At 40.7% G+C, this 19,857-nt stretch overlaps 1 protein-coding gene and 1 non-coding gene across 2 annotated transcripts; one reads left to right on the top strand and one right to left on the bottom strand.

Annotated features, from left to right (window-relative positions):
* Nucleotides 1-2,237: 2,237 nt before the first annotated feature.
* Nucleotides 2,238-2,344, bottom strand: LOC115696163 (small nucleolar RNA R71). The gene has a single exon (XR_004007755.1). It is a non-coding gene; the product is annotated as a small nucleolar RNA R71 (small nucleolar RNA).
* Nucleotides 2,345-17,691: 15,347 nt separating this feature from the next.
* Nucleotides 17,692-19,656, top strand: LOC133039271 (uncharacterized). Its single transcript, XM_061118123.1, has 3 exons — nucleotides 17,692-18,286; nucleotides 18,401-19,042; nucleotides 19,160-19,656. Exons 1-3 carry the CDS (start codon nucleotides 17,692-17,694, stop codon nucleotides 19,654-19,656), a joined length of 1,734 nt encoding a protein of 577 aa, XP_060974106.1.
* Nucleotides 19,657-19,857: the final 201 nt, after the last annotated feature.

The following is a 19,857-nucleotide window of genomic DNA, read 5'->3' as shown; positions in this document are numbered from 1 at the left end:
GCCGAGCACTCCCTTTGTGTTTCCCAATTATTATTTTTATTTTTTAATTGTCATGTAATTGCTAATCAAAGCCTAGCTATAATAGGAAAGTGGTGAATCACACTAAATAAGGCAGTTAATCAATTACACAGTAAAAGAGGAAACTGTTTATTTGGAAAGTTGTGCTCTCCCTTCTCCCTATATATAGCAGCCCTTGTTCTCTTCTCTTGATCATCATAATAAGCCTATAAGCCACGAAATTGAGAGAGAAAAATAGAGAGAAATTTCGAAATCCTTGTGAGATGAGTAGTGCCCACACACATCAAGTGGTATCTCAATCATAGTATGGAAGACTATGGAATTTCTGCATCAAAGAAGGAGAAAAGAAGATCCAGGTTCAGATCTTGGTGATGCTCTGCTACAGAAAGGAATCAAGGGCTAGAGATCTGAACGGAAGGAGTCATAATATTCCGCTGCACCCACTGTAAGGTTTTCTAACTTTATATGTGTTTATTTTCATTGTTTTAGAATTCATATTAGGTTGTTAATCCAACATACTTGTTAGTAAATCTAGATCATGGTAAAATAATTTCCAACAAGGAGGAGTGCAAAAAAAAGAGAAAGAAGAGAAGAAGAAGACTAAGAAGAAGGAGAAGAAGGAGAAGAAGACAACCTACAAAGAGAAGATTTGAGCTTCCAACTCATTCCTCTTGCTATCCTCTTCCATTTTGTATTATTTTCTACTCTTTAATACTCTCTTAAACTCCATGAACATGTTATTTTCTGGTTTGATGTTGTTAATTTCAGCTATGAACTAAAATCTTTGAGATTTGGGTGGTTATGAACCCTTGTATGGACTAGTACTTTGATTTTGCAATGATTAAGTAATCTTGTCTTTGTTCAATTTGTTGTGATGAAATGTTGATTGAATGTTAATTTTTTGCCAGCTTTAACATTTAGCAAGCTAGATCTTACTTGGAAAAGCAAGACCTAGTTGAACCCCTCTAATTGATGCATGATATTTACCTTTTTTTTTAGGTATTAATTAGTTGGGAAATAGACATATTTTTCTACCACGCATAACTAAAGATTTGATGCTTTATTGGACTATTTGTGATCTAATATGATGTAGGAATGCATTGTTGAGATTATGATTGGTTTATTGCAAGTTTTGGAAAAAGCTTGCTGGTTTTTTTTAAAAAAATCTATTAACTCTGCCAGGATTGCTGAGTCATTGCTGGGTCATTGTTGTATGAACTGGGACATACAAGTGGAAATTAATCACCCGAGTCTATTTTCCAAATCTGAAATTATCACCACTTTAATCACTTTTAGCTTCTGATTTTTAGTTTATTTAGTTTAAAATATTATTTCTCAAGTTTAGAGTTAAGATTATAAATTTTTCTCTTGAATTAATTTGTTACTCTGTTTTATTTTTATTTGAAAGTCTTGGAATTTCTCTTAGTTGATTTTGCATTATTTAGTAAAAAGTCCCTGTGGAGACGAACTTTGATTACTTATCATTGTATTACTTGTTTGTGATTGTGTACACTTGCACAATTATAAATCAATATAAATTTTCACAACAAGTTTTTGGCACCGTTGCTGGGGACTTTAAGTTCTAAATTTTGTTTTATCAACTAATTGACATTCTAATAATTTTTGTGCTTTTAATCTTGCTGGTTTATTCTTTGAAATCTCAGGTATCTATAGTGTATGAACCAACAAGAGGATTTTGAACTTGCTCCTATTGACCCCGAGATTGAACGCACATTTCGAAGAAGAAGAAGAGTTCAAAAGGCTAAGGGTCGAGACATCATGGCTGAGAATCTTGATGATGATGGGATTGCCCAAAAAATTGTTAATCCCATCATATTGGCAGATGATCGAGCAAGGGCTATACGGGAGTATGCTGCTCCCATGTTTAATGAGCTCAATCCAGGCATTGTGAGGCCTGAAATACAAGCACCGCAGTTTGAAGTCAAGCCAGTGATGTTCCAAATGTTCCAAACCGTGGGGCGATTCAGCGGGATGCCAACTGAAGATCCTCACCTCCATCTCCGTTCATTCTTGGAGGTGAGTGATTCTTTCAAGATCCAAGGAGTGAGTGAAGAGGTTTAAAGTTGAAGTTATTCCCATTCTCACTACGAGACCGAGCTAGATTATGGCTCAACACTTTGCCTCCTGATTCTGTTACCAATTGGAATGATCTTGCTGAGAAGTTTCTACGGAAATACTTTCCTCCTACTAGAAATGCGAAATTCAGAAGTGAGATCATGTCTTTTCAGCAACTTGAAGATGAGTCTACAAGTGATGCATGGGAGAGGTTTAAGGAACTTTTGCGAAAGTGTCCACATCATAGCATTCCACATTGTATACAGATGGAGACTTTTTATAATGGGTTGAAAGCAGCTTCTCGAATGGTGCTAGATGCATCGGCCATTGGTGCTATTTTGTCCAAGTCTTACAACGAAGCATTTGAGATTTTGGAGAACATTGCAAGTAACAACTACCAATGGACAAGAGCTCCAACAAGTAAAAAAGTGGCGAGGGTCCTTGAGGTAGACGCAATAACAACTTTGACAGCTCAAATGGCTTCCATGACGAATGTTTTGAAGAATTTGAGCATTGGGAACTCTAAAAATATTTAGCCAGCTACTGCCATACAAAGTGATGATGTCTCATGTGTGTTTTGTGAAGAAGGGCATGTGTTTGAAAAGTGTCCTTCTAATCCGGAGTCCGTTTGTTACATGGGAAATCAGAATTTTAACAGAAACAATGGGGCATTCACAAACTCTTACAATCAAGCATGGAAGGATCATCCTAATTTATCTTGGGGGGTCAAGGAGCAAGCTCAAGCACCGCACCAGCCCAAGGAAGAGAAGCATACCCACCGGGTTTTTCACAAAAACCGCGACATTCACAACATGCTCAAAATTCCCAACCGATTTCTTTGGAGAGTCTAATGCAAGATTATATGGCCAAAAATGATGCGGTGATACAAAGTGAAGCTGCCTCTCTTCGAAACCTTGAGTTGCAACTTGGACATTTAGCCAATGAATTAAAAGCTAGGTCACAAGGTTCTTTGCCTAGTGACACGAAAAATCCAAGGAGGGATGGGAAGGAACAATGCAACTCCATTCAACTAAGGAGTGGCAAGCATCTGAAAAATTCTGAGGAGGAAATAAGGGGTAGTGGGGAGCCCATTTCAATCCAAATCGATGAAAAATTGAGTAACAAAATTGCCCAGGAATTTGTTGATACCAGCCCAGTTGATACAGCAAAGGGTCAGCAACCTGACAGTCAGCAATCCGCACCAGTATGTTCTAGTCCTAAACCACCCCTTCCATTTCCTCAAAGATTTTGGAAACAGCAGCAAGATGGGCAATTCAAGAAGTTTTTAGATCTGTTGAAGAAACTCCATATCAATATTCCCTTGGTAGAAGCTTTGGAGCAAATGCCGAATTGTGTCAAGTTCTTACAAGATATTTTGACGAAGAAAAGGTGGTTAGGGGAGTTTGAAACTGTAGCTCTCATCGAAGGATGCAATGCCATGTTAAAAAGCAAGATTCCACCGAAGTTGAAAGATCCGGGCAGCTTTACAATTCCAATTTCTATTGGGGGACGGGATGTTGGAAGAGCTCTTTGTGATTTGGGAGCTAGTATTAATCTCATGCCCATGTCTATTTTCAAGAAGTTGGGAATTGGAGAAGCAAGGCCAACCACCGTCACTTTGCAATTAGCGGATCGTTCCATGGCTCATCTGGATGGAGAAATTGAAGATGTTTCGGTACAAGTAGATAAGTTCATCTTTTTGGCGGACTTCATTATTCTTGACTATGAGGAAGATAGGGAAGTTCCAATCATTTTAGGGAAGCCATTTCTTGCCACGGTAAGGACTTTGATAGATGTTGAAAAAGGAGAGTTCACCATGAGAGCTCAAGATGAGCAAGCCACATTCAAGGTTTTCCATCCCATACGTGCTCCGGATGCAATAGAAGAATGCTTAGAAATTGTAGATATGAAAACTAACATGGTTGAGGAGTCCAAATTCAAAGTTAGTAAGAAGGTGAGAAAGAAGATTCCCCTTAAAGAAATCGCTAAGGATCATGAGCCACGAGAAAGCAAAGACAAAGCATCATTTGACCCTAAAAAACCACCCAAAAAGAAGAGAAAGAAAAAGAAGCTTAGTAGAAAATTTCGGTCTCAAATGTTTGAAGTTGGCCAACAAGTGATTTTTTCCAACTCTTTAACGAAGGCTACTCATGGAGGACTAGATTCAAGGTGTGATGGATCTTTCTTGGTTGTGAGAGTATATGCCGATGGGGTGGTGGAACTTCGTGATGCACTTTCAAGAAGAAAATTCTTAGTGAAAGGCCAAGGAGTGAAGTTTGGGGGTGGAGAGGTCAACCGAGGAAAGACCTCTATGTCTTTGAAGGATGTTTGAGACTTGTAATTTGGGGGTGCCAAAAGAAAAGAAAAAGAAAAAAAAGAGAGAAAAACAGAAAAAATATTCAATAAAGGCACCCCAAGAAAAAAGAAAACAAAAAGAAAAAAAAACAAGAAAAAAAAATAGAAAAAAAGAAAAAATATATTTATATTATAATTGGTTTAAATAAATGTCATGGTGAAATTAAGGAAGTGTTTCCTTTCTTTGTGGAGAAAATCAGGTGAAGAAGGCTTTGGAAGTGAAGAAATTTTAAATTGGGCAAAGAAATTAAGTTTGGGGTGGAAAAGTTATGTTCAGTTGCTATAGCAATGGCCCAGCAATAATATTTGGCAGGAAACATATCAGACAAATCATTGGGCTTGTACTTAGTTTTTCCTCTTTTTGATCAAGGACAGATGAGTGGATAAACAAAGTTCCCAATCTCAGTAATTTAATCAATTAGTTATGGGACTTAGTTCTTTAGTCAACTGGGCCCTCTTAGATTAGTCAGCCATCCCAATACCTCATTCTTTAGCACAATATTCAACCCTACCAACCAATTCACTATCTTCACTCCCATCACTGTCCCAGCCGCCTCTAGCACTCACGATTCACCATCGCCAGCCGCTCTGTCAGCAAACTCCATTCAACTGACCTTCATCAACCACGAACCCAGATTCCATTCATCCCTAGCACCAAGCTGAGACTCCATGTCCAACCTCCGTTCACAAAAATCGTAACCAGCAACACCCAGCCGAGCCATCTTCAGTCGACTCCACCACCACCACGAACCACACATTTCAACCTAATCTGAACCTCCACCTGAAACCTCCTTCACCATCACTTTCATCTTTAAGCAACAACCCACCCGAATCTCCATTCGAACACCAGATCAACACAACTCCAACTTCGAATAGCACCATCTCCGTCCTCAGCCGCTCCATTCAACTCGACTAGCACCCACAGCACACGACCCACCTGAAACAAGAAAACCTGCACCTGAACCAGTAGCTTCCATTCGACCCCTTCCCACGAACCAAATTCAGCAACCGCACATCACTTGCTGAAACTCCACTACTGTCAATTTTTGCTAGAAACTGAGGAAGCCAGCAAGAATCTCCATTTCACCATTCCATTCACAAACACAAATTCAAGGAGCAAGGTTAGTCCTTGTGGTTGCAATGAACCGTATGTAGGTGTTTAATCCAATTGAACTTGCTGAATTTGTGAATTTGCACATTGGGTTTAATGAAACAGAGAGATCTTTAGTGTGATTTGATTGTGGAATTGTTAGTGTATGGAATTAGGTGATTTGTGCGGGTGTTGAAATTTGGATTTCAGTGGTACTTGAGAATAGTTGGTATGATTGCAAATTTTGGTGTGGCTGTGAACTTTTTCTGGTGTAAATTTAGAATCATTGTTGTTGTTGTTTGAGTAGTTCAAATATATATATATATATGTAAAAGAGAAGTAAAATCAAGAGCAATTGTTGTGGCTACCGAGGGTGAAAGAATTTGGTATGAATGCCTTGAATTTGAGTTGGTGTGGTTTGGAAAGAGTGGTGATTTTTGAGCAAGATTGGAGTAAGAATATAGTAGTGTATTGCTAGAATTAGGGGGTGTTGTGGTGTTGGACAGTTGTAAAGAAGACAAAGAAGAGAGGGAATTTGTTGTGTTGGCGTAGTGTGCAATTGAAAAAAAAAGAAAAAAAAAAGAAAGAAAAATGCCTAACATTCAAGAGGGTGACGCGACAATTTGAGCCCAAGTTCCTGCCATTCCCTCAGCAAGTTCTCGACCTGTGGGCTGGGCCATCAGCTTTGAATACGGAGGAGCCCCACGAGGACTCCGAGTAGAGGGATTTTCCTAATACCTAAGCTAATTTTTATTTTTCTGTTATTTATCGTCTTAGTCTTTCTTTTGCTAATTGTGTGTTGTCTTTTGTGTTTTAAAACTTTATTGTCATGTCATTTCTGTGGTTGTTAGTTTGACATTGAGTGATTTAAGAGTTTTTATGTGGCCTAGTGTTCTGCTCGATGATGATATTTTCCGCTCATTCCATTTAGGTGCTGCCTAATTTTATATGTTGCATTTGCATGTTGAAATTGTTGGATATCATGGATGTTTCTCATTAGTCTCTCCTCAATAGTGCATACTTTTATTTTCCCACCATGCTTTGCATTTTTTCATACCATTGCTGCATATATACTTTTAGCATCTAGAATTTGTTAGTGCATCTCTTTGAAGCGAAATCCTAGCTAGACTTGTCCCTTAGACATGATTTAGGCTATCTTTGGACGTTTGAGCCTTTCTAACCTTCCCTATAAAATAAATTTTTCCCTAGTTACCCAAGTTTGAGCCGTTTAGCCTATTCTTTGTGTGCAACCCGATCATACATATCACACCAATCCTAATTTGCATTTCCACACATGTCCTAACTTAATTGCTCACTTGTCAAGAGCCAAGTTTCACATTAAGTTTGGGGTGAGAGCAGTGAGTGTAACTTGTGGCGAGCTAATTCAAGATTATACTTTAGCAACATTGGGGACAATGTTGGGTTGTAAGTTTGGGGTGGGGGAATTAGCTCACAAAGTATATTATTATGCACTTTCAATTAACCTTCTCTTTCTATCTATTATATAAGTATAATATAGTAATAATTTTCTTTCTAATATATACATGAAAAAAAATAAAAATAAATCAGCAATGAAAGAAAAAAAAACATTTTTGTGCTTGCAACTAAGTTTGGGGTGTTCCCCCCCATTGTAGTTCAAAAAAAAAAAGAGAGAATAAACATAGCAAGAGAAGTCTATTCCAATACCAAGTACTTGTGAGTATAATGAGTTAGGGAAGTGAGTTAAAAAAAATAATAAGGAAGAGGCTCGGTTTTTGATAAGTAAATTGGTTAGGTGTTGAGCCAACTTAAATACATCCTTTACCATACCCTAACCCAAGCCTAACATTATAAGCCTAGTAAAGTCCTATTGATCAAGGGGATAAGTTTATACTACATTAGTGGAGAGAAGTGCCCTAATCCAACTTATGGAGCTTTAATGAATGCCAAAAAGTTTAAGGTAGTTGTAGAAAAGTTCAAAGTGTTGGTGGGATATATTTGTATAAATTGTTGATTAGGTGACTTTCGGGAGGTATTAATGTTATCCAATGAGAAAACTTTAAAGGGGCAGCATATAAAGTTATGGCAAGCACATCTTTTCCATTCCACTTGTTCCCATTTTAAGCTAAATTGTGGAGTAATTAGTGTCTATAATTGTGTAATTGTGTTTAGTTTTTTGTGTCATTGTAATAAATGGAAGTGTTTGTCTTAGTAAGTGTTAAATAGACTTATGTTGTTATTTTTATGTGTATTAAGCAGAAAAAAATACGAAAATTGGTATTTGGAAATGTTTGGGACAAGGAAGAAAAGGAGCAGAAAAAGGCTTATTGCTGTCTGGCATTACTATAGCAATCATCGCGTAGCAATTTGTCAGCCCAGTAAGTGTATTTTGGCAGAAAGTCCAGCTGACATTAATGAAGAAAAAAGGAGCTAAGTTGGCAAAAATGTGGCTAATGACTCAGCTAATAGGTGGAAAATGAAGGGCAAGTGGACCATGACTTGGATATCCCATTAGGGTAAACTTTAGTACCCTAATTGGGGAGTAAAAGAGAAGAGAAGAAGGATAAATAGAAAAAGGTGGCTGCACTTGGAGAGGAGGAGTACGAAAATTACAGAGAAAAAATCCAAGTACAAAAAAACAGAAAGAAGAGAAGAAGAAGACTAAGAAGAAGGAGAAGAAGGTAACCTACAAAGAGAAGATTTGAGCTTCCAACTCATTTCTCTTGCTATCCTCTTCCATTTTGTATCATTTTCTACTCTTTAATACTCAAACTCCATGAACATGTTATTTTCTGGTTTGATGTTGTTAATTTCAGCTATGAACTAAAATCTTTGAGATTTGGGTGGTTACGAACCCTTGTATGGACTAGTACTTTGATTTTGCAATGATTAAGTAATCTTGTCTTTGTTCAATTTGTTGTGATGAAATGTTGATTGAATGTTAATTTTTGGCCAGCTTTAACATTTAGCAAGCTAGATCTTACTTGGAAAAGCAAGACCTAGTTGAACCCCTCTAATTGATGCATGATGTTTACCTTTTTTTCTAGGTATTAATTAGTAGTGAAATAGGCATATTTTGCTACCATGCATAACTAAAGATTTTCTATCCAAGTATTTGGCCAGTATAGATTGTAGGCGGAAAATGGTGATTTTCCAGCCAGAAGGTGAAGATCCATTTGGTTATGTTGGATCAGTTCAGGGGTCTCGGATCCCGGTTATTTCTGTATTAAGGGCTAGGGATTTACTATGCAATGACTGTGTAGGATTTCTAGCGGTGGTATTTGACTCCAGCAGACCTGAAACATTTGGGCCTGAGGTAGTCAGGGTGGTAAAAGATTTTCTTGACGTGTTTCCCGAGGAGTTGTCGGGATTGCCGCCACAGCGACAGATTGATTTTGTAATTGATCTGGAACCTGGAGTCGAACCTGTTTCTAAAGCTCCATATAGGATGGCCCCAGCAGAACTCAAGGAGCTTAAGTTGCAACTTCAGGGGATGCTTGATTATCAGGATGGTTCCCTCAGAATGTGTATCGATTATCAGGAACTTAACAAGCTAACGATTAAGAACAAGTACCCGTTGCCCAGAATCGACGATCTGTTCGATCAGCTTCAGGGAAAGACAGTGTTTTCGAAGATTGATTTACGGTTTGGTTATCACCAACTGAGAATTCGAGAGGAGGACATACCGAAGACTGCTTTTAGATACAGATATGGGCACTATGAGTTTCTAGTAATGTCATTCGGATTGACTGATGCTCATACGGCCTTTATGGATCTTATGAATAGGGTATTCAAGGATTTCCTCGATAACTGCATTATAGTGTTTATCGATGACATTCTTTTATACTCTCAGTCAGAAGAGGAGCACGAGCATCATCTTCGAATGGTATTGCAGCGACTTAGGGATCACAAGTTGTATGCAAAGTTTAAAAAGTGCGAATTCTGGTTGTCTGAGGTGTCCTTTTTGGGTCATATTGTTGGAAAGAATGGAATTATGGTTGATCCAAACAAGGTAGAATCAGTGAAGAACTAGCCGAGGCCCAAGTTTGTGACGGAAGTTTGAAGTTTTCTCGGATTAGCAGGGTCTTATCGGCGTTTCGTCGAAGGATTTTCTAAACTTTCTATGCCCCTAACCGAATTGACCAAGAAAAATCAGAGATTTGTGTGGTCAGATAAATGTGAAACAAGTTTTCAGGAGTTGAAGCAACGTTTGATAACAGCTCTGGTGTTAGCTTTACCATCAGATCAAGAGAAATTTGTGGTGTACTGTGATGCATCCAGACAGGGTCTGGGATGTGTTCTGATGCAAGCTGACAGAGTCATAGCCTATGCCTCTCGTCAACTGAAAGATTATGAGCAGCGTTATCCAACTCATGATTTAGAGCTCGATGTTGTGGTTTTTGCTTTAAAGATATGGCGACATTATCTTTATGGTGAAAAGTGTGAGATTTATACTGAGCATAAGAGTCTCAAATACTTTTTCACCCAAAAAGATTTGAATATGCGGCAGAGAAGGTGGTTGGAATTGGTTAAGGACTACGACTGTGAAATTTTGTATCATCCCGGGAAAGCCAATGTTGTGGCCGATGCTTTAAGCAGAAAAGGTCCCGGGCAGGTTTGTACTACGGTTATGATAGCCTCGGAAATGGTTAGTGCAGGGATTGAGTTCATAGTCGAGAAATTACATAATTTAACACTCCAATCTGATCTGTTGGAGAGAATCTGAAAGGCACAGCTGGAAGATCCCGAGCTAGTTAAGGTTCGAGATGAAGTAATGGCTGGTCGGCCTAGAGGCTTTTCAGTTTCGAACAGTGGAATGTTGTTATATAAAGCTCGAGTTTGTGTTCCTAGTGTTGATGAGCTTAAGAAAGAAATACTGGAGTAAGCTCATACCACACCTTATTCGTTGCATCCGGGAACCACCAAAATGTATCAGGATTTGAAACCCTACTTCTGGTGGTATGGGATGAAAAGAGATGTGGTGGACTACGTGTCCAAGTATTTAACCTGCCAGCAGATTAAAGCTGAACATCAAAGGCCGGCAGGGTTACTGCAACCTTTAGTCCTTCCAAAATGGAAGTGGGAGGACATTGTAAGGGATTTCGTAACTGGTTTGCCTAGAACTATGGGGATGTATGATTCAGTATGGGTCATCGTGGACAGATTCACAAAGTCGGCTCACTTTCTACCAGTGAAAGTTACATATTCAGTGGATCAGTACGCTGAATTGTATGTGAAGGAGATAGTTCGTCTCCATGGAGCCCCTAAATCTATTGTGTCAGATAGGGATCCAAAGTTTACATCAAAGTTTTGGGTGAGTCTTCAGAAGGCTATGGGTACCAAGTTAAAGTTTAGTATAGCCTTTCACCCTCAGACTGATGGTCACTCAGAAAGAACTATTCAGATTTTGGAAGACTTATTGCGAGCCTGTGTCATGGACTTTGAGGGTTCATGGAGTAAATACTTGCCTTTAATTGAATTCTCCTACAACAATAGCTACCAGAGTACAATAGGGATGGCTCCCTATGAGATGTTATATGGTAGAAAATGTCGTTCTCCTATCCATTGGGACGAAACAGGAGAAAGGAAGTACTTGGGTCCAGAATTAGTGCAGAGGACCAATGAGGCTATTGATAAGATCAAGGCTTGGATGCTTGCAGCTCAAAGCAGGCAGAAAAGTTCTGCTGATCCGAAGCGCAGAGATGTTACATTTCAGGCAGGCGAACATGTTTTCTTGCGGATTTCACCAATGAAGGATATTAGGCGCTTCGGGAAGAAGGGTAAGTTAAGCCCTAGGTTCATTGGGCCATTTCAGATACTCGAGAAGGTCGGGCAGGTAGCATATCGGCTAGCCTTACCACCAGTGTTATCAGCTGTTCATGATGTATTTCACATCTCTATGTTGAGGAAATACGTGTCAGCCCGACTTATGTCTTGAGTTATGAAGCCCTTGAACTGCAGCCAGACTTAACCTATGAAGAACAACCTGTACAGATTTTGGATAGAAAGGAAAAAGTTCTTCAGAACAAGACTTGGTTAAAGTGCTCTGGAGGTACAGTAATGTGGAAGAAGCCACCTGGGAATTGCAGTCGGATATGAGGACTCAACATCCAAAGCTATTCAGGTTAGATTTCGAGGACGAAATCCTATTAACGGGGGGATAATTGTAATGACCGCTTTAGTAATTTGGATTAGTAAAGGCAATTAGCACTAATTTTTATTATTTTATTATTATTTTTGAATTTATTTAATTTTGGACACCAATATTTAGAAATAAATATTAGAGTTATAATTTCTCAATTCCAGAGATTTTATTAAACTCTAGGGGTATTATTTACCTTATATGTGAAATATGTTATTTTTGTAATTTTTGCTCGGTGACAACGAAAAATGCGATGGATGGCTAGATTGATCACATGGGTAAGTTTAGAACCTTATTTCATAGGGGGAAATATTTTAGAGAAAATGAATTATCGGGATTGAGCGGGGTTATGGATTTTGACCATTTTACCCCTAGCTTTAAAAATACCTAAGTTATAACCTTAAGGGCATTTTAGTCAATTAGTAAAATGGTAAATAAGGGTTAGGTGGCAGCCTTGGATGATGACACCTATTGTATTTCAGCATAATTGAATGAAAAGAGGGGTTTTACTTTGAAAGAAAGAAAATTAAAGAAAAAGAAAGTTAAATTAGAGAAATATCATTTCTCCTTTCTCTCTCTTGGTGTTCGGCCCTCACAAACCAGAAGGAAAACCCATCCATTTCTTCATAATTTTCTGTGTTTTCAACCAAGGATTCAAGGAAAAATAACTAAGGTAACCCTAGCTCCTTTCCTTTTAAGTTTATGAAGTTGTATTTTGGTTTTAAGAAGTGATTTTGGGTTATAGGGGCTGTTAAGGTTTGATGTTTGCTTAGTTCGAATTCTAGGGTTTATTTGGCTTAATTTTAGTTCATTGCAGCTGGTTTAGAGATTGATTGTAAGTTTTATGCAATTTTAAGCTTTGAGTTCAAAGCTTTGAGCTTTAATGGCATAAATTGATTTGGTGTGTTTTTCTGTGAAATACTGGTTGGTTTATGTTGTGAATACATTGGGTAGGTACTCTGGAAAGTTTGGTAATATTTGGTGGAAAATTGAGCAAAGGATGAAGTGTTTTGGGATTACTGGTGCAAACCGGCTAGCCGGTTTTGGCAGGATTCTCGAATTCGTTTTCTCAATTTTTGTCCATTTCAGTGCCTTAGATGGGTGTTTCCCCATTTCCAAAGTTAAAATAACCTATTAAGAGCATGGAAGAACCTAAGGTTTTGGTTTTGGGGTTCCCGCGATTAGGGTTTTAATCATGTGACTTACCCGGTTTCAAAATGTGATTAGGGCATCCATCTAGCACGAGATTTCCGTTCAGGTCGGCCAGCACACTTGAATTCGGAAAATAGGTAAGAACTGTGTATAATGTGTGATGTGATCATCTGAATGTATGTATATGTGTTTGTATATATATGCTTATTTGTTGTGATTCATGCACAACCAACACTTGTACGGGTGCGGTATAGAGTGCATTGGTAAGGTGTATGATGTTTGGAAGTACGTTATGGTGTTACCAGTACTTGTACGAAAAGGTACAAGGTGTCTATGGTACAACACTAACGGTACTCAAGGTGCGGTCATACCCTACCTACACTAGTACGATGGTATACTGAGTGCATGTGGTACATGGTACATGGTCGTGTCCTAGTTAGAACGTTCATGCTCATCTGTTAAGCTCTGTAAATAGGTGTATGGGCGCCTATTTACAGGTCGGAAATTATATGATATATTATATGATATAGTACATGTCAAGCAGCGCGACCTGGAGTGTTCGGTCTCGGGACATCTGGGAGTTGTATTTTGAAAGTCGCTGTGCGACCAGTAAATTTGTGTATTTTGGAATGTATATTTTGGAAAGTAAATTTTACAAAGTTTGAAAACGGGATCCCGGCACTTATAAATATTTTATTATATTACAAAGTTTAATATTTAATGCAAAAGTTTTAATTTGACACGTTTTTTGAGAAAATTCTTTGATTAGCAAAGATAAAAGCATTGTAGCGTGCCTTAAATAACAATCCTGGTGTAATTAACTGGACACCTCCTTTGTATATAAAGGGGTGATCCAGCACGAAATGAGAACTACGAAACTCTTGCTACAGTGGACTAAGCAGACCGTGATCTGACTGAACCATTATAATCCTTTGCCTTCTTCTTATTTCTAGTTTTTTGTTAAGTATTTACGTTCCCATCTCGAGTACTCGCCATTTTAGGTTGAAAACTCGCATTTGTCCTTCAAACAATTTCTTCTTATTATTAGTATTATCATATACTTTTGGTGTTGCGAATTTTGCTCGACAACATTTGGCGCCATCTGTGGGAACGAGAAGTACATTCTTACTAAATTCAAGAAAGAAAATCATCATGGCTGGAAACCAAGCAAACGGAGGTATTAACAACGAATCAATCAACATCAGAATGATGAACGTTCCGTTATCTGGAGTTAGAACGCCACTTGTGGATGTCATTAATGGCGGAGTAGGGAGAGGTAATGTCAGACCTCTCAATCTATTCCCTGAAACTGCTGGCCCCCAAGTCGAAGAAACATCCACGCCAGCAGCAACAATGGGGCACTTTCCACCCATCACTCCAGCGGTAGTATCCGAGGGAATCGTCCAGCTCACCACTGACCAGTATACCGTGATCCAGGACCAATTACGCGCCCTACAGACCGAGGTGGATGGACAGAACAGGGCCCGACACCCCCCTCAAGCCCCAACTACTCGCACAGAAAACCCTCAGGTAACGAATTCTAGGAAATCGTAATAAACGTATTCGCAGGGAACGAAGGACCAACCCCGAAGGTGTGGACCTAAATCAGCCAACCTCAAGAGACCAATCTGCGAGGTATCCCAACCAAGAGACGTAGATCGATGAAGACCCCAAACGACGTAACCCTCGCAGCAGGACTTCACGAGACAACGATGTAGAATCCACCTCCTCGTCCTCGCATGGTCGCACACCTAACAGGTATACGAGGTCCGGTTCTGTGGAGACGTAGTAGGGGGGACGATATCAGGTTCATAGGGGTGATCTGCGTGATCACCTTAACGTTGTTTTCAGAGCACGCTCCCACGCCCCTCGTGACGAGGAAACACCCCGTTATCCCCAAATGGGCAATCAAGGTGTACACACTCGCACAAACCCGCCTAACGCACCAACAGCGACTACCGGGGTTAATGTCCCAGCAAACCTCGCCGCAGTAGCCACAACCCCTACAGTTGCAGCAGTCCCAACTCCCATAGCCAGGAGTATTGATCAAAGCATGCTTTTGAAAGCTTTGAAAATACTCGAGCAGCAGAGAAAGCCCATATACAAGCTGCATGGGACCTCTCCTTTTACTACGAAAGTGCGACAAGCTCAGCTTCCTAAGGGATTCATATTATCCGAATCCCTAAAATACAAAGGTACCTATAATCCCATAGATTACTTAGAAAAGTTCAATACTATTATGGAAGTAGATCAGGTACCTCAGCTCGCGAAATGTAACATTCTTGCGACAACGCTGGAGGAAAATGCCCACGATTGGTTCAGCCAGTTGCCGGAGGCCTCAATCTTGACATGGGAAACCTTTGTCGATCTATTCCTCACTCATTTTCAAGCCACGATGACTTATAGGCCGCCCTATACTACTCTGGCTAACATCAAGCAAGAACCCGGTGAGTCTTTGCAGGACTATTTTAAACGTTTTAATGCCGAGGTAACAAAAGTTGAGAAGGCTCCCGAGTCTTCGCTTGTTTGTATGCTAATAATAGGTGTCTTGCCGAGAACCAATTTTTGGAAGGAGATACAGGTCTGGAGACCAGAATTGCTAGTCGAGTTCTTTACCATGGCCGAACCGCATAAGAGGATTGAAAACTCTCTGGCAGAATTAAAGAAAGTCAAAGACAAGCGTAAGTCACCAGTGCCGCGGTCACGGTCTTGCAGTCCCCGAAGGAAAAGTTCCAGATGTCGAAGCCCAAGAAGACGCAGTCCACGAAGACAACGAAGCCCCAAACTGGCCAAGTCCCCACCAAAGAAGGAGTCCTCGCTGAAAAGGAAAGGTGGACCACGCTTCGTGAACTATACTGAACTCGCGGTACCACGAGACCATATCTACGCCATCGAGGAGAAGAACGGGGTCTTCAAGAAACCACCCCCGATCAGGGAAATTGTGACAAAAGGGACCCCAAAAAATTCTGTAAGTACCATAAAGATATCGGTCACACCACTTTGGAGTGCTGGGTTTTGCGGGATGAAATTGAAGAGCTGATCTGGAGGGGAAAATTCAGCAAGTATAAAAGGAACGAGGAAAGTCATCCCCGAGCAGATGACAAAGAGGAAAATCAAAACGTGAGTGGTTCGAGAACGCCTCGCAATATATTGACCATTGTAGGCGGTCCCCATATCGCAGGTGACTCAAGAAAGTCTCAAGAGCGATATGCAAAGGAAGCCGAGGAGAAGCCACTCACCAACATGAACAATCTTAGTGAGCGACCAGAGAAATTGTTCAAAAGAGAATGCGACGACATCACGTTCATGGAGAGTGATTTGAGATGGGTCCATCACCCGCATTCTGATGCATTGGTCATTGTCGCCAATATTGGGATGGACAATGTCCACCGTATACTCGTGGACAATGGAAGTTCAGTGAATCTCTTGAACTTCCAAGCCTTTAAACAAATGGGGTTGCATGAGAAGGATCTGTGACCTGTTACGTCGAGTATATACGGTTTTACCGGCGGCGTTATCGCACTCAAAGGGATGATTAAGCTCCCGATTACCCTAGGAACCGCCTCCGTAGTAGCCAAGTCAATGGCTAACTTCGCGCTAATCGACCAATATTCGACATACAATGCCGTAATTGGTCAGCCAATCTTGAAAGAGATGAAGATCGTGATGTCGATCTATCATCTCACAATGAAGTTCCCTACTCCCGCTGGAGTAGGCTCTGTGCGAGGAGTCCAGTCAGACTCGCGAGAATGCTACAATGCAATAGTCAAGCTCGCAGAGAAAAAATTGATTAATGTCATCTATCTGTTAGAGGCACCACCTCCTCGCCAAGAAGTCCTTAGGATTGAAGAAGTACCGCACGTAGACAGACCAGATTTGGATTAGAGGATCCTCGACTATGCCGCAACTGCTCAAGCTGCGAAAGACACTATTGAGGTACCTATCGACCCCGTAGATAATAGTAAAGTTTTGAAAATTGGCTCTAAATTGACTTTTCAGTAGCGAGAAAAACTAACGACCTTTCTCAAACAAAATCTTGATGTTTTCGCTTGGAAACATTCAGATATGGTCGGAATATCTCCACACGTCATGTGTCATCGCTTGAACATTGACCCCGAAGTGCGAGGTGTTCGACAAAAGCGCCGCAAAATGGACCCCATAAGGTACCAAACGCTAAAAGAAGAAGTCGACCGCCTTCTCGCATGCGGCTTCATACGGGAATCGTTCTACCCCGATTGGTTAGCAAATCCTGTACTTGTGCCCAAGCCTAACGGCTCATGGCGCACATGTGTTGACTTTACAGACTTAAATAAAGCTTGTCCCAAAGACAGCTTTCCGCTTCCTAGCATTGACCAACTTGTTGATGCCACTGCAGGTCATGAACTTCTCAGCTTCATGGACGCATACTCGGGATATAATCAAATCCCGATGTATGAGCCAGATCAAGAGCATACCACGTTTATTACAGATCGAGGTCTGTATTGTTATAAAGTAATGCCTTTTGGTTTGATAAACGCAGGTGCGACGTATCAAAGATTGGTAAATATGATGTTCGTAGATCTGCTTGGGGATACTATGGAAGTGTATGTTGACGATATGCTCGTAAATATCTACAGGCAAAAGACCATGTCAAACATTTACAAGCAATGTTTGAGATACTTAGGCGATATAAAATGCGACTAAATCCACTAAAGTGCGTCTTTGGAGTCGGCTCAGGAAAGTTCCTCGGGTTCATGGTTCATCAGCGAGGAATAGAGGCAAACCCTGCAAAGATCAAAGCATTGGTAGAAATGCGATCACCGACTAAGCCAAAAGAAGTCCAAAGTCTCACTGGTAAAGTCGCCGCTTTGAACCGTTTCATATCGCGATCCTCTGACAAATGCAAGGAATTTTTTCAAATTTTGAAGGCAATAAGAAGTTCCAGTGGACCGAGAAATGCGAAGAGGCTTTTCAAGCATTGAAAACACATTTAGGGCAGCCCCCAATCCTATCAAAACCCGTAACCGGTGAAGTCTTGTCAATTTATCTAGCGGTGTCAGAATATGCAATTAGTTCGGTACTAATCTGCGAAGATCAAGAACAACAGTACCCGGTGTATTATGTCAGTAAACGCCTATTGGAAGCTGAGACCCGCTACCCTCAAATGGAAAAATTAGCGTTCACCCTGGTAACATCGTCGAGAAAGTTGCGACCTTATTTCAAGGCCCACAGCATCGAAGTTTTAACAAACTACCCTTTGAGGCAAGTCTTGGCAAAACCAGAGACATCGGGGAGATTGTTGAAATGGTCAGTAGAGTTAAGTCAGTTTGAAATCAAGTACAAACCGAGAACTGCGATCAAGGGGCAAGCCTTGGCAGATTTCATTCTCGAGTTCCCCAGTACTGAAGTGTCACTCATAAATGAAAAGATCAACACCGCTATACCAAAAGGAGAAGGATGGACGTTGTACATCGATGGGGCTTCTAATAGCGAAGGTTCTGGCGGTGGAATCATACTAATCAGTCCCAATAATTTTAAGGTACACGCTGCTTTACGTTTTGAATTTCCTGCATCTAACAATGAAGTCGAGTATGAAGCTTAAATCGCAGGATTGAAGCTTGCTCTCGAGATGAGAATCGAGTACTTACAGGCTTTCAGCGATTCCCAAATCGTCGTATGCCAGGATAATGGAGAACATCTGGCCAGAGGCGGGCGATTAGTTAAGTATCTCACCATAGTATGCGAGCTGATGCAGAAATTCAAGAAAGTAGTCGTGTCCCGAGTACTGCGTGCTCATAACTCACACGCAGACGCATTGGCTCGTTTGCCCTCGACTAGAGAAGCCAAATTACTCGATGTAATTCCTGTTGATGTATTGGCTCACTCGACGATAAATAGAGAAGAAACGATGGAAATAGATATCGCCCAAGAGGTCACCTGGATGACTCCAATAGTCGCATATCAGGAGAAGGGTATCTTGCCTGGTGGCAAGATGGAAGCAAGGAAGCTGCGACAGCGGGCTGCCCCATATGTCATCTATGATGGAAGATTATATCGCAGAAGCTTCAGTCAACCATTACTTAACTGTATCGATGGGGAAGACTGCGACTACATACTCTGTGAGGTGCACGGGGTTATTTGTGGGAATCATACAGGTGGTAATTCCCTTGCCCTAAAAATCATGCGACAGGGGTATTACTGGCCTACCTTGCGACAAGACGCTTTCACTTTCGCAAAGAAATGCGACAAATGTCAGCGGATAGCTACATATGCCCATCAACCTCCGAGCAACTTGCATTCCATCACTAGTCCTTGGCCCTTTGCAGTGTGGGGGATCGATTTGATAGGTGAACTACCTAAATGAAAAGGCGGAGTCAAGTATTCTGTGGTCGCGGTCGACTACTTCACAAAATGGGCTGAGGCCAAAGCACTAGCAACCATCACAGTGACTAAGTTGCGCGAGTTTGTCTACAACTCAATAATCTGTCGATTTGGCATCCCTTACAAGCTCATTTCAGATAATGGAAAGCAATTTGACTGTAAGGAGATGCGGCAGTTATGCAACGACGTGGGAATTAAAAAAGCATTCTCAACAGTCGCCTATCCGCTAAGTAACGGGCAAACTGAAGTAGTCAATAAGATAATAAAGCACACCATCAAAGGAAAACTCGAAGAACGTAAGGGGGTATGGCCAGACGAGCTTTCGCAAGTTTTATGGTCATACAACACGACCCCCCGATCCACGACTGGCGAGACTCCTTTCTTGCTCACTTATGGATGCGAGGCTATGGTACCAGTTGAGATTGGGGCGGAAGCTATTATAGTGAGAGATGTTTTCAACGTTGAACAGAACGAAGAAAAATAGTCGCTCTACCTCGACCTTCTAGAAGAAAAGCGCGATCAGGCTCACCTGAAAAACACGGCTTATCAGCAGCGAACTGTAAGATACTTCAACCCCAAGGTCAAGGAAAGAGTCCTGCGAGTAGGAGACTGTTGGGTTTTATGCCCTAAATAAAACTCTGTTTCAATGTAATCTATTTTATTTAACATCAATAAAGAAACAGAA

The sequence above is a fragment of the Cannabis sativa genome, chromosome 6 (genome assembly GCF_029168945.1).
Source record: "Cannabis sativa cultivar Pink pepper isolate KNU-18-1 chromosome 6, ASM2916894v1, whole genome shotgun sequence".
NCBI classification, from domain to species: Eukaryota; Viridiplantae; Streptophyta; class Magnoliopsida; order Rosales; family Cannabaceae; genus Cannabis; species Cannabis sativa.
Note: the sequence above shows the minus strand (reverse complement) of the source record. Positions and strands in the feature narration are given on the sequence as shown.

Coding starts and splice junctions, on each gene's coding strand:
- LOC133039271 (XM_061118123.1), top strand. CDS start 17,692: ATGCAAGGAATTTTTTCAAATTTTGAAGGCAATAAGAAGTTCCAGTGG. Junction 18,287..18,400: donor TGGGGCTTCTAATAGCGAAG/GTTCTGGCGGTG, acceptor CTTAAATCGCAG/GATTGAAGCTTGCTCTCGAG. Junction 19,043..19,159: donor CGCAAAGAAATGCGACAAAT/GTCAGCGGATAG, acceptor CTAAATGAAAAG/GCGGAGTCAAGTATTCTGTG.